We start from the raw sequence: 20,477 nt of genomic DNA on the forward strand, positions 1-20,477 counted from the left end.
CAAAAATAAAGTCCTAAAACATATGTGTTGAAAAACATTAATAATAATATTTAAGTCTTGCAGTGTGCCGTGGTCTTCACACGTTCTCCCCCATGTTAACCTCACTCACCAGAAGCCTTTCCCCCTGTAGGGTATACTCGCGTTCACAGCACTAATGTGGCTGTACACATGCTTCATATCCAGAGTTTTCCTCCTGTATACCCATCTGCCCCTCCAGATCTCGCACATGCAGAGATATCCCATAGTGTAATATGTAATAACGTTTAAAATGTTCTTTTTATTAAAAGTTGCTTAGTATTGCACTTACATTTTGAAAAGAAACAATTAACATTTAAAAGCAGGAAGTCTGGGACCGTTCTGCGTTCCACGGTAATGACGCTGGAAAGCTCCGATCTACGCGTTTTGTCACACTGACGTCATCGGGAGCAGCCATGGACTTTATTTTTTGCAATTGATGTTGCCAATTAGTGTTTGTCACCTTATTTGATACAGCGCTTGTCACAACTAACTTTATATAACTTTATTTGATGTATATATATTTATTTTTTCTGCATATACATTATCTGTTTGAATTGGATGCACATTTTTTCAGGATGGAATAAGCACGTGATTTTAATGCACATTTGATGTAAATTCATTAATTTGTAAATTATTTATCTATTAACAGAGTCACTGAACTCACCACAAGCAGCGCCACCCTCACCTATAATTAAATTATTCATATTCTCGACTCGGCCAGCAGTAGTCTTAGTGGGGGCAGAAGCTTAATATTTAATATAATAATAATTTTTTCACTCCCTTATTATTGGTCCGTAGCGCGGAATATATTTTCTTATTTCTAGTTATGTATATGCTACAGAGACTGGTTTACAAACACTGGAGCAGAAGCTAAGCGTCAAAAGGCTCAAACTATATAAAAGGAATAGCAAATTTGGGGTCCAAACAATTGAGCTGTACTGAAAATATAAAACGCCTAAGGGCCCTTTCACACTGATGTGCTTTTGTTGTGCTTTACCCTTCTTAAAAGTGCAAAAAAAAAAAAAAAACTCTATAAAAATATTTTCCTTTAAATCCCATGGAACTCTTCCCACCTGTTCGCAAATGCAATGCATTTTGTAAAGTCCTGCATGCTGCGTTTTTGGTGACCTGTTTCAAAAGCGCACTTCCCATTGAAATGCAATAGTTTCTGTCCTTTTTTTTAGGCCTAGCAATTTTAGCAAGGAATGTACCAATGATGAAAATTTCTATTAAAGTTGTCAAGACCAGATGGGCCACCAGTAAGAGGATAGTGACAGGGCACTCTTCAGTAATGAAGCAGAACCCATAACCAATTGTGGTCTGTGACTCCAGAGAAAAGAGAAAGGCACCAGTAAAGGAGTCAACGTTCATTACATATGGAGTGTGGTTGGCAGTTGGGTCACGTGTCTATGTTTCACAGGTAAATGCTGGGAGTCAAGCAACCGGAAAATGCAAAAAAAAAAAACACATTATAAAACACATACCTCGTTTTTAGTCTACTCTGCACTAACTAATTATACCTCTCTTATAGTTCCATACCTCTCAAGATTGTGTTATATGAAACTGAACCAACTGTATGCATCTCTAGAAGTCCATGACGGGTTACTTTGCTATTCTGACAGCTGGAGAAAATCATATTTGTTCCTCCAAGATGTCTCAGACCTGCGACTGTTCTATTAGGATCAAAATATCCATCATCAAGTGTGTGAGCAGGGCTGGGAAAAGAGGGGGGCAGGCGGGGCAGCTGCGCTGGATGCAGAGAAGCAAAAGGGCAAAAATTGGGCACAGTGTGGAACACCCATTCTATGGAATGTATTAACAGTGGGGAATGGGGCTAAAAATACTTCTACGTTGATTTTTTTTTTTTTTTTTTTATGCCAAAAAAGCTATACGTTTAACCTGGAAGTCCTCAACTCCACCCTCCCTATCATTTTGGCTTACTTTGATAAAAAAAAAAAAAAACTCTCCCTATGTAAAAAATAACCCCTATGAAGCAAGAAGTTTCCCATAAGAAATTCACCAAAATCTGGTCCCCCTGGCTGGAATCTCAAAATACGGTTGCTCCAGATTAACCTTTGGTTTTATTATATTTCTACTTATACACTGATAATTACTATAAGATATGTCGTGCAGAAGTGGAAAAAAATGTCCTTTGTTTCTTACTTTGTTATGCCAAGCTCTGTGTCCATGTTTTTAGCATTGTGGTCATTTGGCATGAATAAACAAAGATTGGGGGCGCAATTCTGGATCCTTGCCCTAGACTCTGGCCAACCCTGTGCCGATACTGGGCCTGAGCATGGCCTATCACCACCCCCTCAACAACATACAAGTGTAGTCAATTTTTCTGCTTATTTTTTACCCAGTGTATTTGGTGGATATACAAGGCAAGTAACTTCTGCATATTTTCAAACTGATTAGGGAAAATTAGGTGTTTCTTTATAAACTAAAAAATGTAAAAAAGAAAAAAAAAACATAACAAAACCTCTGTTTCTTTTAATGGCTATTGTTTGTAATTGTCCAACCCTAAAATGACTCACTATACTTTTCATCAAGTATTTGCATACTACATTCATTGCTATGGAGTTTGAATTTGTCCTATATACATAAACATCCAATATTGTACAAGCTGAAATACACATTGGGGTTGACTTACTAAAGGAAAAGTGCAGTGCACTGCAAGTGCAGTTGTACTCATTTTCACAGTGAATGTGGTGAAGCTTCACTTTGTAAAGAATATCCAATCAGGTACAAGGAAAATGAAAATAAACAGCATTTTTGCATGCATATGATTGGATCATGGAAATCAGCAGAGCTCCACCACATTTATTAAGCTCTGAGGAAAATGAGTGCAACTGCCCTTGCAAAGTGCACAGTCTACTTGCCTTTGGAAAATCAATCCCGTTATTTTACAAAACATTGCAGAACTTTTTTGTCAGTGTATTTTTTCCATTGTATATAGTACCCCCACATGACTGCTACTCTCCTATTTTTTCACAATGTCAGTAAGTGATCACAAGAAAACATTACAGTGATTTGGTTTTATAGTCTCTGAGTTCACAGTTCGGTGCTTACATTAACTGGTTTTCCCAGTATGGCACTTAGGAATAAGATAAATCAAATATTGGATAGAACAGCAAGATAAATAAATTATCCATACCAAGTGGTTTACAGTCACTGGTGGTTGATCTGAGTGTTTAGCTAGGTAAGTAGCTTATGAGGAATGGGTATAACCAGTTCCCAAAGTCAACAATACTCAAGATTTTGCCCATGCTACAACTTGTAGCAAAATAGTCAAACATCACTCTGCAAAATGAGAAATGATTGATTTTGTCTGGCTTGTAATGCTTGCCGTCTGTACTCTTCTTCTAATCTTTGCTTCTCGGTATTTGTGTAGAATGTGGTTTGTATTTCACTTTTTCTGATTTTATCAAAGTTGCTGAAATCTGCAACATACTTCCCTTGCTGGGACAAAGAGACAACAGGAACAAAGTCGAAGCCCCAGTAGATCTCATCTGGCAGATAGGATGTTCTGCTTTGGCACACTGTGCTGGTAGATTCCACCGTGGCGTTAAGAAGAACGACAAGTTCAAAGTCTTTTGTCTTTATGTTCTCAGCAGTAAGGTCATGCAGTGGGCTATTTTCATCCAGCACGTGATAAAACATTAATGGCAGAATCAAAAAGGGGCTTTCTGAAGAAGAGTCTACATTGAAGCTCATGTTATCTTGCTTTAGCAAGATTTTCTCCCCTTCTTTGGTCTCATAGTTATGAAGTAGTTTACCGTAGAGTTGGCATTGTATCAACAAACTTTTTCTCATGTTGGCCACCTGTACTACTAAACACATCTTTCCATTGTGTTTTGTGATGACGGCCTTGTTGCTGAATTTAATGGTTTCAGCTCTTTTTTTAGGTCTAGCAATTTTGGCAAGGAATGTACCAGTGATGAAGATTTCTATTAAAGTTGTCAAGACCAGTTGGGCCACCAGTAAGATGATAGCAACAGGGCACTCTTCAGTAATAAAGCGGAATCCATAACCAATTGTGGTCTGCGACTCCAGAGAAAAGAGAAACGCACCAGTAAAGGAGTCAACGTTCATTACGCACGGAGTGTGGTTGGTAGTTGGGTCAATGTGGACATCTCCATGAACTAATGCTATCACGAAATATATGATTCCAAAAAAACACCATGTCAGGAAGAAGGTGGCCGCAAACAAGGTCAGCTTGTACCTCCATTTCATGTCAATAACAGTGGTCCACAAGTCCTGAAGGTACAGAAGGAAGACACCATCCACTTTGTCAATCTTGACATTGCTATGGCCACTCTTAGATATCACCCTTGGCCTCTCAGACTTCACTTCATTATGAATCACATCTTGAACCAGTGGGCAGCCTGGTAAATCAGAGTCAATAGTATCCATAATCTTCTCTGGAAGAGCACTAAAGAAAAGAGGAAAGAGAAATGGTAAGTCCCAAAAATGTTTCCTTACAGTTGGAATTCAAAGAACAAGTATAAATTTTGTTAGTTGTCTAACTGGGTGAACAGTAAAACTTAATTACAGCACTGTGCATATAAAAACACTATTATTAACATTAAAATTATGTAAGAGTTTCAAGGAATGCCAAAAGGTTCTCCTCCTACTAATCCTTGTACCTAGTGTAGGTTCTAAACACACCTCTATCTAAATTATGGTTCCCACAATAGCCAATATTGATCCCCAAGTAACAAAGTAACTATCCCTGGGGTTGTTAAAATGACTGGGGGTCAGTAACTGATTGGGGGTCAATAAATATTAAAAAGTCAATTGAGGTAAATTAATCTTTTGAGATCTCTGTAGAGCTTGTGCCAGTCCCTAGTGTTGAAGGTAAGTAGGCTTGTTGCAATACAGCTTTACTCAAGGTTGGATGATCAGCCACTGAGATCGGCCTTGATTCTGAATTGTCTCTGTAAGCTATTTGTTGTTACTGGCCCTATTTAGCAGTGTGCTGTGATTGTGACTCTCCTGCTTCCATGAAGGATATATACATATGCCCATACTTTTTTTTAAATGTGCATTTACTAAGAATTTAGCATTTTAACAATGGTAATCACCTATTTAGGCCAAGAATAGGGGTTGAATGTATTCACATTCAATATGATTATTACTCATATTACTTACTACTATTTAAAGTAGTAGTTAATAAAATATTGCATATAATAAATGTTTGGGGGGTTTGATGAACAATCTGAAATTTCACAAATGGGGTCGATAAGCTTAAGAGTTTGGGGACACCTGATCAAAACACTTACCTGTCCACCAGTAGAGCAAGATTTAGGATACATATTCCACCTATTCCAACTAATGGACAGTGCCATGAAAAAGTGTTCCTACCCCTTGAAATTTTCTAAATTTTGTCATGCAAAAACATAAATGTATTTTATTGGGATTTTATGTGACAGACCAGCACAAAGTGGAAGGAAAATTATAAATGGTTTTAAACATTTTTTACAACTAAATCTGAGTCTGAATCTTGAGTCTGAGAAGTGTGGCGTGCATTTGTTCCTAGCCCCCTTAGTCATGCACTCCACAAATCTGGCCTTTATGGAAGAGTGGCAAGAAGAAAGCCATTGTTAAAAGAAAGCCAACTGGAACTCCCATGAGAAGCCATGTGGTGGACACAGCAAACATGTGGAAGAAGGTGCTTTGGTCAGATGAGACCAAATTTAAACTTTTTGGCCTAAAATCAAAACGCTATGTGTGGCAGAAAACTAACACAGCACATCACACTGAACACACTATCCCCACCATAAAACATGGTGGTGGCAGCATCATGTTGTGGGGTGCTTTTCTTCAGCAGGGACAGGGAAGCTGATCAGAGTTGATGGGAAGATGGATGGAGCCAAATACAGGGCAATCTTAGAAGAAAACCTGTTATAGTCTACAAAAGACTTGAGACTGGGGTGGAGGTTCACCTTCCAGCAGGACAACAACCCTAAACATACAGCTAAGAGCTACAATAAAATGGTTTAGATCAAACCATATTCTCATGTTAGAATGGCCCCGTCAAAGTCCAGACCTAAATCCAATTGAGAATCTGTGGCAAGACTTGAAAATTGCTGTTCACAGACGTTCTCCATCCAATCTGACAGAGCTTGAGCTATTTTGCAAAAAAGAATGGGCAAAAACGTCACTCTCTAGATGTGCAAAGCTGGTAGAGACATCCCCAAAAAGACTTGCAGCTGTAATTGCAGTGAAAGGTGGTTATACAAAGTATTGATTTAGGGGGGTGAATACAAATGCACGTCACGCTTTTCACATATTTTTTTGTAAAGAATTTTTAAAAACATTTATAATGTTCCTTCCACTTCACTATCATGTGCCATTTTGTGTTGGTCTATCACATAAAATCCCAATAAAATACATTTATGTTTTTGGTTGTAATATGAGAAAATGTGGACAATTTCAAGGGGTATGGATACTTTTTCATGGTACTGTATTGCTGTAAAATTAGATTAATCATCAGGTAGCCTGCTAGCAAAGAACCAGTTTATTATTGTAAAGAGTCCTGACTATTATCAAAGGTTACACTTTTGTAAGGACATCATCAACATTAATGTGCTAGGCATCTATCCTAACATCCACCCCAACAAACTAAAAATGGAGTTTTGTTCAAAACATATTAAAACTAACTAAATTATAGGTCCAACTGTCAAAGCAGATCCAGCAAGATAAGGATCTTTATTTTTCAAGTCACAGCCTTGTCTCTTTTATGCTACTTAAATATAGAGATGGGCTAAACGGTTTGTATTTCCCTGAACTTTAGATGGAAATCAGAAGATTTCTGAAAACAAATGAAGATGGTTTTTATAGATGCCATGGCTAAGTGCCTCCTGAGGGTTATGGAAGCATGTTTACTTGACCTGTTCTTGTGCCTAAAAACAGCCCTTCATTGATTTATTTTTAATTATTTTTTTTTCACAGAAAGAAAAAAACAACAGAGCAAAAAAGTAAAATAAAACGTATAAAATGGCAATACATAAATAAGAATCAAATACCACAAAAAGAAAAAAAAGAAAACAATATAAAAACCCTCCTGGGGGTTATGGAAGCTCTTTTCAACTATCCTTGAAACTTAGTTGTACTTAGTTGTACCTAAAAACAACCCCTTCATTTTAGTAACTATTTTTTTCATAGAAAGAAAAAAATAAATAAAACAGCAAGAAAAGGAAAACAAAAAATATAAAGTGGCAATACACTAAAATATCAAATACCCCCCCCCCCCCCAAAAAAAAAGAAAACTAAAATAAAAACACTGAATATATCCTGCCCAAGAAAAAAACTACTTTTTAACAATTTTTTTTAAAGAAAATTTAATGTAAGCAGCTTAGTGAGCAAATATGAGAGATTCTGCTAAAATGCATCAATGGTGAAATCTCTTATTTTGCTAAAATCATTCCACTCAACCCTAATTAGATTCTACTGTGGACTGCAGACTGTCTACTACTCAGAAGAATTAGACTTACTAATACATTTTCTTTCTTTTTGCATCAATCTCATTTTTGCTTCATTGTAAATCATTCTCATAATCCCAACACATTTCATTGCAATTCATGTCTTTGGAAGGGGATGAAGTGTACTATGAGCTAAGCAGACAGGCCCTCTCTATTGCTCTTGTAGGTGAGGTGTATCGCGAAGCAGCAGCAATGGTACACACAGTCCAACTGCGATAAAATAATGCAAAGACAGTACACAATAAACAATACACAAATAATGATCCTTGGGTTTGGTGTACCGATTCTCTCTTGTCTTCACATAACTTGACTGCTGAGGCACATAGGCTCAGAAACAAAGTTAACATAGTAACACAACCCCTCCTTGCCCCCTCCCCATATAAAAAATCACACTTAACACGATAACGTTGGAAAGGGCAAGGCCACAGCCTTATTCCGTTTCCAATACCAAAACCAGTACACGTTTAGACCAGTCACAGTTGTACTGTGAGCACTCTTAGTCATTAACAACTTAAATTCCAAAAAGGGGAAGGGGGGAGGGTCTGTCCTTACCATCAGTGCATGACAATTTACAAACAAGGGCATAACCCATTACCGGAACTTTAACTGCTGGCAGGTTCAAAAACCGGCACCAAAGCTGTGACAGACCGACCGAAAAAACAGGGCGGAGAGGTGGGCACTGGGCAGCTCTTCACTACGTTTCTTCTTAAAAGACCCAGAATTCCCTGGAGAAGGTCCTCTTAACAGGGCTCAGCCCCAGCCCCAAACCCAAATGCCATTATATCCTTTTTCCCCATGTAGCCTCCTGCTTAATCCTAGCCCCTGGCCATGCCCCCATCAGTCAAGGCTCTCTTTCCCTAAAGGGATCAAGAGCTCTTCGTTTTGAAAACATTGTCCAGCCCTATTTTTTTATAAGACACTATGAGCGGCGTTCCGTCACCAGGATCAGATTGCAGCTGAATACAGAAATGTCCACAGTAAATAATAAAAAACCCATCATATGTGAAAAAAAGACAGATCACTGGTCAATTGCATCCGTGGGGTACAGCCCAGATGTAACGTGAAATAATCACCAATCCTTCACCATGTGTGCCCCGCTCCCTTATGGGTTAACACTCACCAGACTGACCAGTTAACCTGCTTTTTCTCAAAATGTCACTTCAAACAACCAGGGGATAGTACACCACACTCAGGGATCGCTTCAAATGTTGCCAATCTTTTTAAGAAAACACAACTATACATCGCATAATCCCGTTCACATGATGTGTTTATTGGCAAATAGACATGTGCAGTTCATTTGTTTCCGAATAAATATTCGGACACATTTTTCGTTATTTGGATATATCCAAACACCCGAATTACACTATAAATGAAGTTTACCAAATGCTAACAAAAACAAAATTCATCCGAATTTCGGAAATTTGAATTGAAATACGAATCAAATTTTTTACCGAATTCCAGTTGAATTCGAACTGTAATCATATTTCTGAAACCAAAGACTGTGTGGTATTAGAGCAGTGTTTCTCATCTCTGGTCCTCAGGGCACACTAACAGGCCAGATTTTAAGTATTTACCTTGGGGACTAGAATACTGCAATCACTGAGCAGCAAATTATATCACCTGTGATGTATTTCAAAAGGGGTAAAAATCTATTAATGCGCTATCACTACAAAAAACACTGCCAGCACTAAATAACTGATATACAGATTAAAAAAAAAAAACAAGTAAATAATATGTGCAGCGCTAAATGATGTGATATGACAATGAAACATATTCACGACAATAAATCACAAATAAACCAAGAGATAAAAAAATGTCCATGAAAGGTGATAAGTGACATATATAACTTGATAGTGACATCAATAAAGTCCCATATAGAGAAAAAATATAAATATATAAAGTCCCAATAAGTGAATAAATTGATCCTGATTCAAGGAGAAGATCCAACTCAAAGGTAAATGAAGGAAAACAAAATCTCATCACCAGATAAAACAAGTGAAATGGGCGCATATATATATATATAAAAATATATGTCTTTTGTGAATATGTTTCATTGTCATATGACATCATTTAGCACTGCGTATATTATTTACTTGTGATGTATTCAGTTTTCTTGCAAACCTGGCCAGTTAGTGTGCCCTGAGGACGGGAGTTGAGAAACAATGTATTTGAGTACCATTTCTAAATAATGTTGTTTTTGTTAAGCCAAGGGTGATTTAAAGAGTCATTGTAATCATTTGATGAAGATTTTTCTTTTGTTTGTTCACTTTGCCACATTTCAATTAAAAAAAAAAATCTAAAGTTTTCGATTCGACTGATTCAATTTTATCGATTTGAACGTTTTGAATAGAAACAAATCGGTAAATTAGAAGAAAATTGGAAAAGACATAAAACTAATTCCGAATATGAATTCTGAATACGAATCCCAAATTCGTATTGAACGAATCAACCAAATTTAACTAAACAAAATAACTAGATTAACGAATCTAAACAAAACTAAACACATTTTTTCATCATGCACATGTCTGTTGGCAAACCAACCCCCTTTAAAAACACACTAACATTGCTGAAAAAAAAGCATTTACGATATTCACATCAGTCATATATCTGCCAGAAGGTTTTGCTATGGCATCCCACCCCACGTTGCTACTTGCTTTGTGGCAGTGTCCGTCCCCTCCGGTGGCATGTTGACCTCACTCGCAGTTGCCATTAGGTCCCGCGCTGACGCGTTTCGTCATTACAACTTCGTCAGAGTGTGTAGACATTTATGCATGCAGCTGCAATCTGATCCTGGTGACAGAGTGTTTTAAAAATATACCTAACACTTGTTGTAATTTATGGTAGATTTGATATAGTGGCTTGCTACTGAGTACATATTCATTATTAGATAGATTTAATGCCCAGTAAAGATTAGTGATCATTTTATCACATTTATATTGTAATTTTTAATCTCAATTTTAAAACTTCTGCATTTGAGCGCTGAGTATACATTTCCGATTTGATTGGTTCAAGATTTAGAGCCCTGTTTTATTAGCTCAGTATGAATGGCTGAGGACACCGGTACAAGATATCAAGTGCTTATTGTAGAATGAAAGCAACAGTTTTGATCATCTTACTATCTTTTTCTCAAGTGCATGGAAATGTGGAGTGCAGGGCAGTCAACAAATATTCAGTTCTATTAAAAAAAGAATAGTTTAGCAATCTTTTTTTGTCACACAATGTAGCCAGATGTGACGTATTATCTCACATGGCATCTATAACTTGTGTTCTTGTACAAGCCGGTTTTTTCAGGGTCAGTAGAAAAACAGGTATTTATGGTAATGCAGAGTGCATTCAGTGTTGCCTTAAGGGAAGATTCATATTAAACCCAGGTACAGAACTGATCGCAATTGCAGTTACTAAATCAGAAATAGAAGACATTTTCTACTCTCATTAAAAAGGATATATATATATATATATATATATATATATATACACACACATACATACATATATATATATATATATATATATATATATATATATATATATATATATAAAACGCTTTTTATTTTAATTGCAAAAATTATGCTTTTATATTTTTAAAACTATCCAATATTCATATTTCACATTTCCACATGCGATCAGCAGGTGGCGCTATATGCAATGGCAGCAGGGACCTTCTCACAGCTGTTGTACTAAAAATAGACCTGAATAACAGCTACAAATGTGTGTTTCTAAAATGAAGCTTTTAACTAAAATATAAAATAAAACATCACATTTTATATTCATTTGACATAAAAAAAATACTATTTTATAAGTGTATAAATTAAAGTAAAAATATAATAAAAAAAAAAAATAATAATTATTATTTTAAATTAGGGTTCACGGGGAGAGCCATATGGGTCATTCCTTTATGCCCTTGTGGCCAATTGTTCATGCGGAGCTGCTGGATTATAAAACGAAATCAGCCCTTACTATAGAAACAGAAAGTCAGTCTGTATAGGTTTGCTTTGAGCTGGTTAGCGTTTGTCAGCATGAGATATGGAAAATTTGGCTTTAATAGAGTAGCACATGGTGAGTAGCAATTGGAAGGCATCCAAAAAGAAACTGAAACTTATACCGCTAACTTACAGAGAAGTTGGAAAGATATTTACATAACTTTTATTTAAGCACAGACCTAAAAAAAAGAAAATAGGGACTTATTCTGAGAGGACATTGAGATGCATTTAATAAAACTATATCTCAGAAATGTTCCAGTGGCACACTACTAGCCTTTATCAAGTTCACATGTCTAAACATATATTAAAATGATTTAATTGGATATTAAAAAAATAGTCAACATATAGTCAAAAATAAATGTTTTAATCTCTAGATATGATGCCAATTCATGCAAGTATCCCTAATATATTACAGAGCGCTTTACAGTGAAAATTGAACCATTTACATCAACCCCCCCAGAGCTTACGATCTAATTTACATACAGAAGTAAAATTTGAACACTTGCCACATCTGTTTGATTGGAACCCAATTAGAATACCACTATGTTTTCATGGTAATTTATTCATCATAATTTTTATGTAAAACATGTGGTCACTGAAAGGCACCTAGTCTATCTTACAGTACAAGTGTATATATACGTATTGCGGTCAACAAGTGGTTAAGTTAAGAGTATATACTTGAATAGAACAAAAGTATAACTAAAGGCAATTTTTTTTTTTACTTTTTGGATAGAGTGGAGAGTGATTAGACCCCCTGTCGGTTTTTATCATTGTCAGCGTCCCTATTAGAGAGATTCATCCTCTTAATTTGTTCTGTTTGCCATGATCACCGGGATAAAAGTAAAAGAAAATCCCAAATTTTGGGTTGCTGCCAGAACACATATACTGGAGAAATCTTCCAATAAGGGCACCAGTTCTGGTGACACTGGTGGCACAACTGGATTCCCTCACTTTGAAGGGATTTTCTATCACTTCCTGTTTTGGCTGTGGGACAGGAAGTGACGAGAAATCTCCCCAAATGACAGGGGTTATATCTCACTCTATCCAAAATGAGACGAAAAATGTTTTGCTTTTAGTTACAGGTCATCTTCAACTTCAGCTTTCTTCCACAGTCTGCAGCCTGGAGAAGTATGAACTAGACCCCTACAGACCCACATCCTCCTCAATCAGCAGGTATGAGAAGTATGAACTGGACCTCTCTAGACACACATTCTCCCCAGACAGCAGGGCTGAGATGCATGAATTGGACCCCTACAGACTCAAAACCCCCCAAGCAGCAGGAATCAGAAGCATGAACTGGACTTCTCTGAACTCAATTCTTTCTCAGACAGCAATCTATAGAAGCATGAACTGGACTTCTCTGAACTCAATTCTTTCTCAGACAGCAATCTATAGAAGCATGAACTGGACCTCTATAAACTCACTTCCTCCATAGGCAGCAGATGTTAGAAGCATTAACTGTACCTCCATGGGTTCACAACCAACCCAGGCAGCAGTCCTAAGAAATTGCAAAAAGTGGTCACCTCCTCCACCTATAACTGGTCTAGATAGTAAGGAGCACTGGAAGGGCAAACGCAGATCAAAAACAAAGGGATTTCCAGTCACTACTTACCAACCAGCCAGCAACCAGCCAAATTAACCTGTCTAACAGTATGCGTTAAAAACAGGGGTTTAGTTGCACACATTTGCAAATACATGCGTAAGCTGCAGGCCGCGCCAAGGCACCCTGATATCTGCAGTCCCTAACTCTACCTTTAAAGAGTCTCCACAATGGGAGCACATGCATTCTGATGAGATAGATGGAGGACAGGTGACTGGAGGGAGCCCACCCCTCCTTAAAGGCGCAGGGTCACACTGAGCACCCAGCACATAGCACAATGGCAGCGAAGGTGTCAGTGCGTTGCCTGACCAATATGGTTGGTAAGTAGTGACTGGAAATCCCTTCGTTTTTGATCTGCGTTTGCCCTTCCAGTGCTCCTTACTATCTAGACCAGTTATAGATGGAGGAGGTGACCACTTTTTGCAATATCGTATAATGTTTATATTGGTCAGGCAACGCACTGACACCTTCACTGCCATTGTGCGATGTACTGGGTGTTCAGTGTGACTCTGCGCCTTTAAGGAGGGGTGGGCTCCCTCCAGTCACCTGTCCTCCATCTATCTCATCAGAATGCATGTGCTCCCATTGTGGAGACTCTTTAAAGGTAGAGTTAGGGACTGCAGATATCAGGGTGCCTTGGCGCGGTCTGCAGCTTACGCATGTATTTGCAAATGTGTGCAACTAAACCCCTGTTTTTAACGCATACTGTTAGACAGGTTAATTTGGCTGGTTGCTGGCTGGTTGGTAAGTAGTGACTGGAAATCTCTTTGTTTTTGATCAGCAGTCCTAAGAAGCATAAACTGGACCCTTATTGACTCATATTCCTCCCCAATCAGCACGCCTGAAAAGCACATGAACTTGACCTCTACAGACTCACGCCCTCCCCAAACAGCAAGAGTCGGAAGTATGAACTGGACCTCTACAGACTCACATCCTCCCCAGGCAGCAGGTCTGAGAAGTATGAAGTGGACCTCTACAGACTCACGTCCTCCCCAAACAGCAAGAGTTGAAAACATGAACTGGACCTCTACAGACTCACATCCTCCCCAGGCAGCAGGTCTGGGAAGTATGAAGTGGACCTACTGTATATGGACTCACATTCTCCCCAGGCAGCAGGCCTGAGAAGTACGAAATAGACCTCTATGGACTCATGTCCTCCCCAGGCAGCAGGCCTGAGAAGTATGAAGTGGATCTATATGGACTCACATTCTCCCCAGGCAGCAGGCATGAGAAGTATAAGATGGACCCCTATGGACTCACGTCCTCCCCAGGCAGCAGGCCTGAGAAGTATGAAATAGACCTTTATGGACTCACGTCCTCCCCAGGCAGCAGGCAGGAGAAGTATAAGATGGACCCCTATGGACTAATGTCCCCCCCACCCCCCCAGGCCCTCTATGGACTCACAACCTCGCCAGTCAGCAGGAGTGAGAAGCACAAACTGGACCTCTACAAACTCACATCCTCCCCTGTCAGTAAGCCTGAGAAGCATGAACTGGGCCACCCTGCACTCAGCTCATCCCCAAAGGACAGACCTAGACTAGACCAAGACTGGACCCTTTTACACACATCCTCTCCAAACAAAGTCTAGGAGAAAAAGACCCTTCCAGAAGGTCTCCATAAATATATACAGTACAGTATTCCCTTCCCTAGCTCAGATCACTGGCATAAACCCCTTAGTGATTGGCAATGGTAAAATAAATATTCATAACCCACAACCCTGTACCCCCTCACTTTGTCTACCAGAGATCGCTCCACAGAAGCAGGTAGAAGCAAACAATGACTTCAATGCTAAACCCAGCTAATGTAAGTAACAGAACTCAGAATGGATACAGTAAAATCCTAAAGACTAAGAAGTAGGACCACTCCAGATTAAAGCCTAACTCCAGGCACAAAAAAAGCATTGCAGTGGGCCTTCCCGCTAGTTAAGTCTAAAGGGGTTGCAGAAAAGGCTGGCTCCAGTGTTCTTTGAATCTCCCCAATGGTGCAATCTGTAGATGGAGCCTCTGTGTCATCACGTACAGTGCAGGGCTTTTAACCCCGTGTTGTATGTGGTGGTGGTGACCATGTGACCGTGGACAGGAGCAGCTTCCAGAGGAAGCCTGCCGGAGTGGGAAGTCAGGTAAGTAATACAGCCTCTTCCGCAACCCCCGAAACTTAGAGCATTTAACCCATGCAGTCTGTGTGTGGGTGTGTGTGTGTGGCGGAAGAGGGGACAAGGGTATTTTTTTTTTTGCACCCAGAATTGGGATTTAGAGTCGGTTCACACTGAGGCGACGCGACTCCTTACTACTTCGGGGGCGACTTGTGCATTACATTGCACCACGACTTCGGAGAGACTTGCAGGGACTTCACATAATGGAAGTCTATGCAAGTCGCTCCGAGGTCGCCCCGAAATAGTACAGGACCCTTTTTCTAAGTCGGAGCGACTTGTGTCGCTCCTATTAGAACGGGTCTTGTAGCGGTCAATGGACCGTGAGGGAGCGCGACTTGTCAGGCTGACAAGTCGCCTGACAAGTCGCGCTAATGTGAACCGGCTCTTAAGGCAGGATTCTACAAATGTAACAAAAATAAAATATAAAAAATATAACCAAAAAAATGTACGGAGAAAAAAAACAACAAAATGTAGAAACCAATGTAACAAATATAACAAAATAAAATGCAATCCTTTTTTGCCGACAGTTTTTACAAAAATAATCATTCTTTTTATGAGAATTTAGTTCTTCTTTAAGTAGCAGAGTTGCGTAGCTGTCATCGCTGCGGATCGGTATGACATAATCTGTATTGGCAGCTGCAGTATCCCCTATCATGACAGGGATTTGCAGAAGTTACTACTCTCAATTTTCTCTCGCAGATGTTGTGTTTAACCTGCCAGGGCGGAACAGCAGCCCAAGTTCTTACATCCCAAAATACACATGACAAGAGTCAAAGATTTCCATTGTTGAACTAGGATTTAAGCACCATCTGCAGCAGTCCACATATTAGGCGCTGCTCCAAAATGAATTAAAATTACCGCTACTCTTCGTTTCACTGTGGTTTTCCATTGGTTTCCAGCAATGGATAATAAATTGAAAGCCGTATGGGACATCTTTTCTGTAATGTGTTAATAAAAGCTGAACTCCAGGAAAAAAATGCTCCTTTGCAGTGGGTTGCCCCCCAGTATTTAGGTATGGGGGGGGTCGGAGGCACAGTCCACACTGCTGGTCCATTTGGAATTGCTCTGATCCATCCTAGAAGGCCTACAGAAGCATGGTGAGGAGAAGCAGGGCTTTCAAATCTCCAGACCGCTGCACCGGCTGCATGGGCAGTGTCCTATTGTCCTATTGTTACCTCTGTGGTCTATTGTCCACAGAGGTAAATGCAGTGGAGACCAAGGGGTGGGAATGGTGTAAGGTGTTAGTTTACCTTTTCATTTTATTGTAAAAAGGGGAACTTACATTTTAACCACTTCAGCTCCGGAAGGTTTACCCCCCTTCATGACCAGGCCATTTTTTGCGATACAGCACTGCGTTATCTTAACTGACAATTGTGTGCAAAGCTTTACTCAAATAAAATTGATGTCCTTTTTACCCGCAAATTGATCTGATCTGATCTGAAAATGATTTGGTGGTTTTTGATCACCTCTGCCGTTTTTATTTTTGCGCTATAAACAAAAAAAGACGAACAATTTTGAAAAAAATATATATTTTTTTGCATGCTCTGCTAAAAAAAATCTAATTAAAGAATGTTTTAAAAAATTTAATTTCTTTATCAATTTAGGCCAATATGTATTTTGCCACATATTTTTGGTAAAAAAAAATCCCCCAGTAAGCGTATATTGATTGATATGCGCAAAAGGTATTGAGTCTACAAACTATGGGGGACATTTTTGGAATTCTTATTTATTTATATATTTTTACTAAAAATGTGAGCAATCAGCGACTTTTAGCAGGGCTGTGATATTGTGGCGGACAATTCAGACACCTAACTGATACTTTTTGGGGACCAGTGATACTAACACAGTGATCAGTGCTAAAAAAAATATGCACAGTCACTGTACTAATGACACTGGCAGGGAAGGGGTTAAAATCAGGGGCGATTGAAGGGTTAAATGTGTTCCTAGGGAGAGCTTGCTAACTGTGTGGGGGGTGCTTGTACTGTAGGAAGGCATAGATCTGTGTTTCTGCTTAGCAGGAACACAGGATCCATGCCTCCCCTTGTCACAGAACAGCGATCTGCCTTGTTTACATAAGCAGATTACCATTCTGCCTCTCTCCTGAATGATCGGCAGGACATCACGTTTCCAGGACCTGCTTATTGACTCCCGCTGTGTCCAATCACAGCAGGAGCGGGTCGCCGGTGGCGCATGTACGCGCCTCAGACCCGGAATTGCAGAATCACGTACAGGGATTCTGCTCAGAGTGGCTCTTCTGCTGCAGTAAATGTATGTGGGGTGGTTGGCATCTGGTAATATTTTATTTGGTGGAAGGGGGGATTATAGTGCGGGGTTGTCTTTCAGGGGTTGGGCTTGGCCCTTCAGTTCCAATGAAGGGAACTCTTAAAGCATCAGCATACAAAGACTACACACCAGTGCACAAAGCAAGGTCTGCAATTCTGGAAGAAAGGTCAAAAATTCCCATAGACACACTCCTAAACCTTGTGGACAGCCTGCTCAGAAGAGTTGAAGCTGTTTTAGCTGCAAAGGGTGTGCCAAGACTGGGATGCCATTAAAGTTCATGTGTATGTAAAGGCAGGCACCTCAATACTTTTGGTAATATAAGTGTACCTTCATGCTGGTCCTCCGACTTATAGAAGGCTATCTAATTACTAAGTATTAAACATTGCCTGCCCACATTCTGCATTGGTAATAAATAGCAGCGACCAGGCAACATTTAACCACTTGCCGATCAGCGACGTACCCATATGTCGTTTGACTTCATGTGATTATACTGGGATGATGCCTGCCCCAGTACAGTTTTTTTAGAGCCAATGGTTGGCTCTCTTGTAAGAGCAATCCTAACAGCTAACTAGCTGCTGGATTGCTTTTACAAGCAATGGGAGGGGACAACCCCCTCCGGACGCCTTCCGCTACTTCATCAGGCTGATCATAGAGACAAACAAAGATTGGAACCACTTTGTTCGCCTCAACGATATAGGGAACTGGAAGCAATGACCTGACATAATTTCCGGCTTCCCCGGAAATAAACTGCACCATTTATAAAAATGGAAAGCATTTGATCATGCTGATCTTCATGTAACCAAATGCTTTTAAGGACAGAGGAGACCCCAGATCTCTCCATGAAGAGTCCCTGCCACATGCCTAATAAGTGAAGGGAAATCTGTGTCCCCCAATTTGATCACAAGAAAAAAAGAAAAACTGATGGGGGAAATTGCTCTCCCTTACTCTATCCAAAATGAAAAAGTTATGCCTACAGTTCTAATTTGGCTATGAGGAATGTGGAATTATTGCTTTTACCCTGGGTCAGGAGGAAGCATTATAGGTAAAGGAAAAATCTCGCGTAATAGATATGAGTACATTCATTCACGGTGCTAAAATGATTTAAATATCAGGTGTTTGGGGATTAGCATATTTCCACGCATTAGAATACAAGTAAACATGCATCCCGTTACACCTAACACATGAGCCGAAACCTAAGCCCAGAATCATATTTCCGCTAATTGCTCATTATTGTTATTGTCCATGTTGAGTGACAGCAGAGAAATTGAGAGTTTCTCCCCTTTTCTTCCATTTACAGTAATTCTCCAGATGAGGAACTCACGCTATGTGCACCAGTAAAACTCATATCCAAAACAAAGTCTAATCAGCAAATAAAGAAATTGGATATTTGTTTTCTGTTCTTTGAAAGCCACAAATCACAATGCATTAATATCACCATACCAGCGAATATTTCATGGCATAAACCTGTGTGAACCTATCCGGGAACAATACCACTCCTGAAAGAAACCCGAGAGGGGACTAAGGAGGATGTGTGACTGAGACATCTGTTCAAGTAGAGAAACTTGCATAACAAATGTAATCTGTAGTTAATAGATTACTTCAATGAACCAATAAAAATTGAAGGTTTTGCAAAACTGCATTTGTGATTTTTTTTCTTCCAGTTTTCATTCAGTTTGGTTACTGTTTTTGTCCTGTTTAAACTTCCATTGACTTTGTCATCTGCAGTTATTCACTCCAGAGCCCACCATAATGACACAACCCCCCCGCCATGTCTTTTGAGACCAGCCACAGTGCCACGTATACCTCCAGACCTCCCAACACAGACCCCCATTCCCTCAATGCTTCCACAAGCTCAAATTACAGCCAGCTATAACTCCCCATCTCTGCAGATTCTCAACCACAACCGGCTATTGTGCCCCCCCCCCCCCATCATCTATCCAGACAAAGCCACCAGCAGTGCCCCACAATCTTCCACATGCTCAATCTCAGTCAGCTTTAACCCTCTCCAACTCTCCAGATTGCCAACTACAGTCAGCCCTAGTGACCTGCCCCCCCCCCATCTTTCCAGACTCCCAGCTGATCCCACCATCTTTTCAGACCCCCATTCAAAGCTAGCCAATGTGCCTTCCATCTCCACAGGCTCCCAATCAAAGCCACCAACCAACAGTGTCACCCAATCTTCTACATGCACAATTACTGCCAGCTATAACCCTCCTCCAACTCACGATTTGAAGTTTTTACACTAAAGTGCATGTCCATTCCGGAATGTTTTTATGGAACTTGCAGTGGTTTTATACATTTTTATGTGTGTGGATAAAATAAAGGAGTTTTTAACACTCTACACGAGGAGAAGTCCTTTGCTTTTTATATTCCCACACTTTGAACCACCAAGCACCCGCGGAAGAGGAGTCCAGTGTCCGCCAGCACCCAGGAATATAGCCTACCCAGAGGACCCTAGCCTGTTTTAGGAGCCTGGAGGCACAAAGACCAAGCATTTTTGATTCCTTGTTAGCGTATGCCACCAGGAATCTACTACATCTGGTAAGTGAGTCTTCTTACCATTTGAGCACCCGCGGTGACCGGCGAAGGGACACACTACAGCTAATACAACATAGAGACTTTCCTGCACCATTGCACTTTTTCCTCTTTCAGATGGTTTAATGAATATTCCATTTATTAGAAGTCTTTTACATTGTTTATACCACTATTGATATTGTTTTATAACAACCTTGGCACTTTGATGTTTTTAAGCTGACGCTTTTATTGTGCACTAACATTATTGTATAGCCGGATTTTATGCATATTTAACATTCTTTGAATATATATGCTTTCTGAGGGTTTAGCGCAGTTACTTTATTTATTCACTTGCACTAGAGAAAGCAGAGCCAATGCTTCCTGTATAGCGCCGGCTTGTGTCACAGGTGGAATGATACCAAATGTATTCTGCCTCCGCCTGT

The 20,477-nt window shown here is 39.7% G+C and overlaps 1 protein-coding gene across 3 annotated transcripts in view; it reads right to left on the minus strand.

Moving 5' to 3' along the window:
• Positions 1–2,793: 2,793 nt before the first annotated feature.
• The window catches only part of KCNJ15 (potassium inwardly rectifying channel subfamily J member 15), a 134,016-nt gene continuing 116,332 nt past the window's right edge, over positions 2,794–20,477 (minus strand). For all 3 annotated transcript variants that reach the window (XM_082246106.1, XM_082246108.1, XM_082246107.1), the window contains exon 2: positions 2,794–4,453. In XM_082246106.1, the coding sequence (XP_082102232.1) occupies positions 3,310–4,434 (1,125 nt within the window). In that variant the 5' untranslated portion in view covers positions 4,435–4,453 and the 3' untranslated portion in view covers positions 2,794–3,309. The remainder of the gene's footprint in view (positions 4,454–20,477) is intronic.

The sequence above is a fragment of the Pelophylax lessonae genome, assembly GCF_965119305.1.
Source record: "Pelophylax lessonae genome assembly, chromosome: 2".
NCBI lineage: Eukaryota > Metazoa > Chordata > Amphibia > Anura > Ranidae > Pelophylax > Pelophylax lessonae.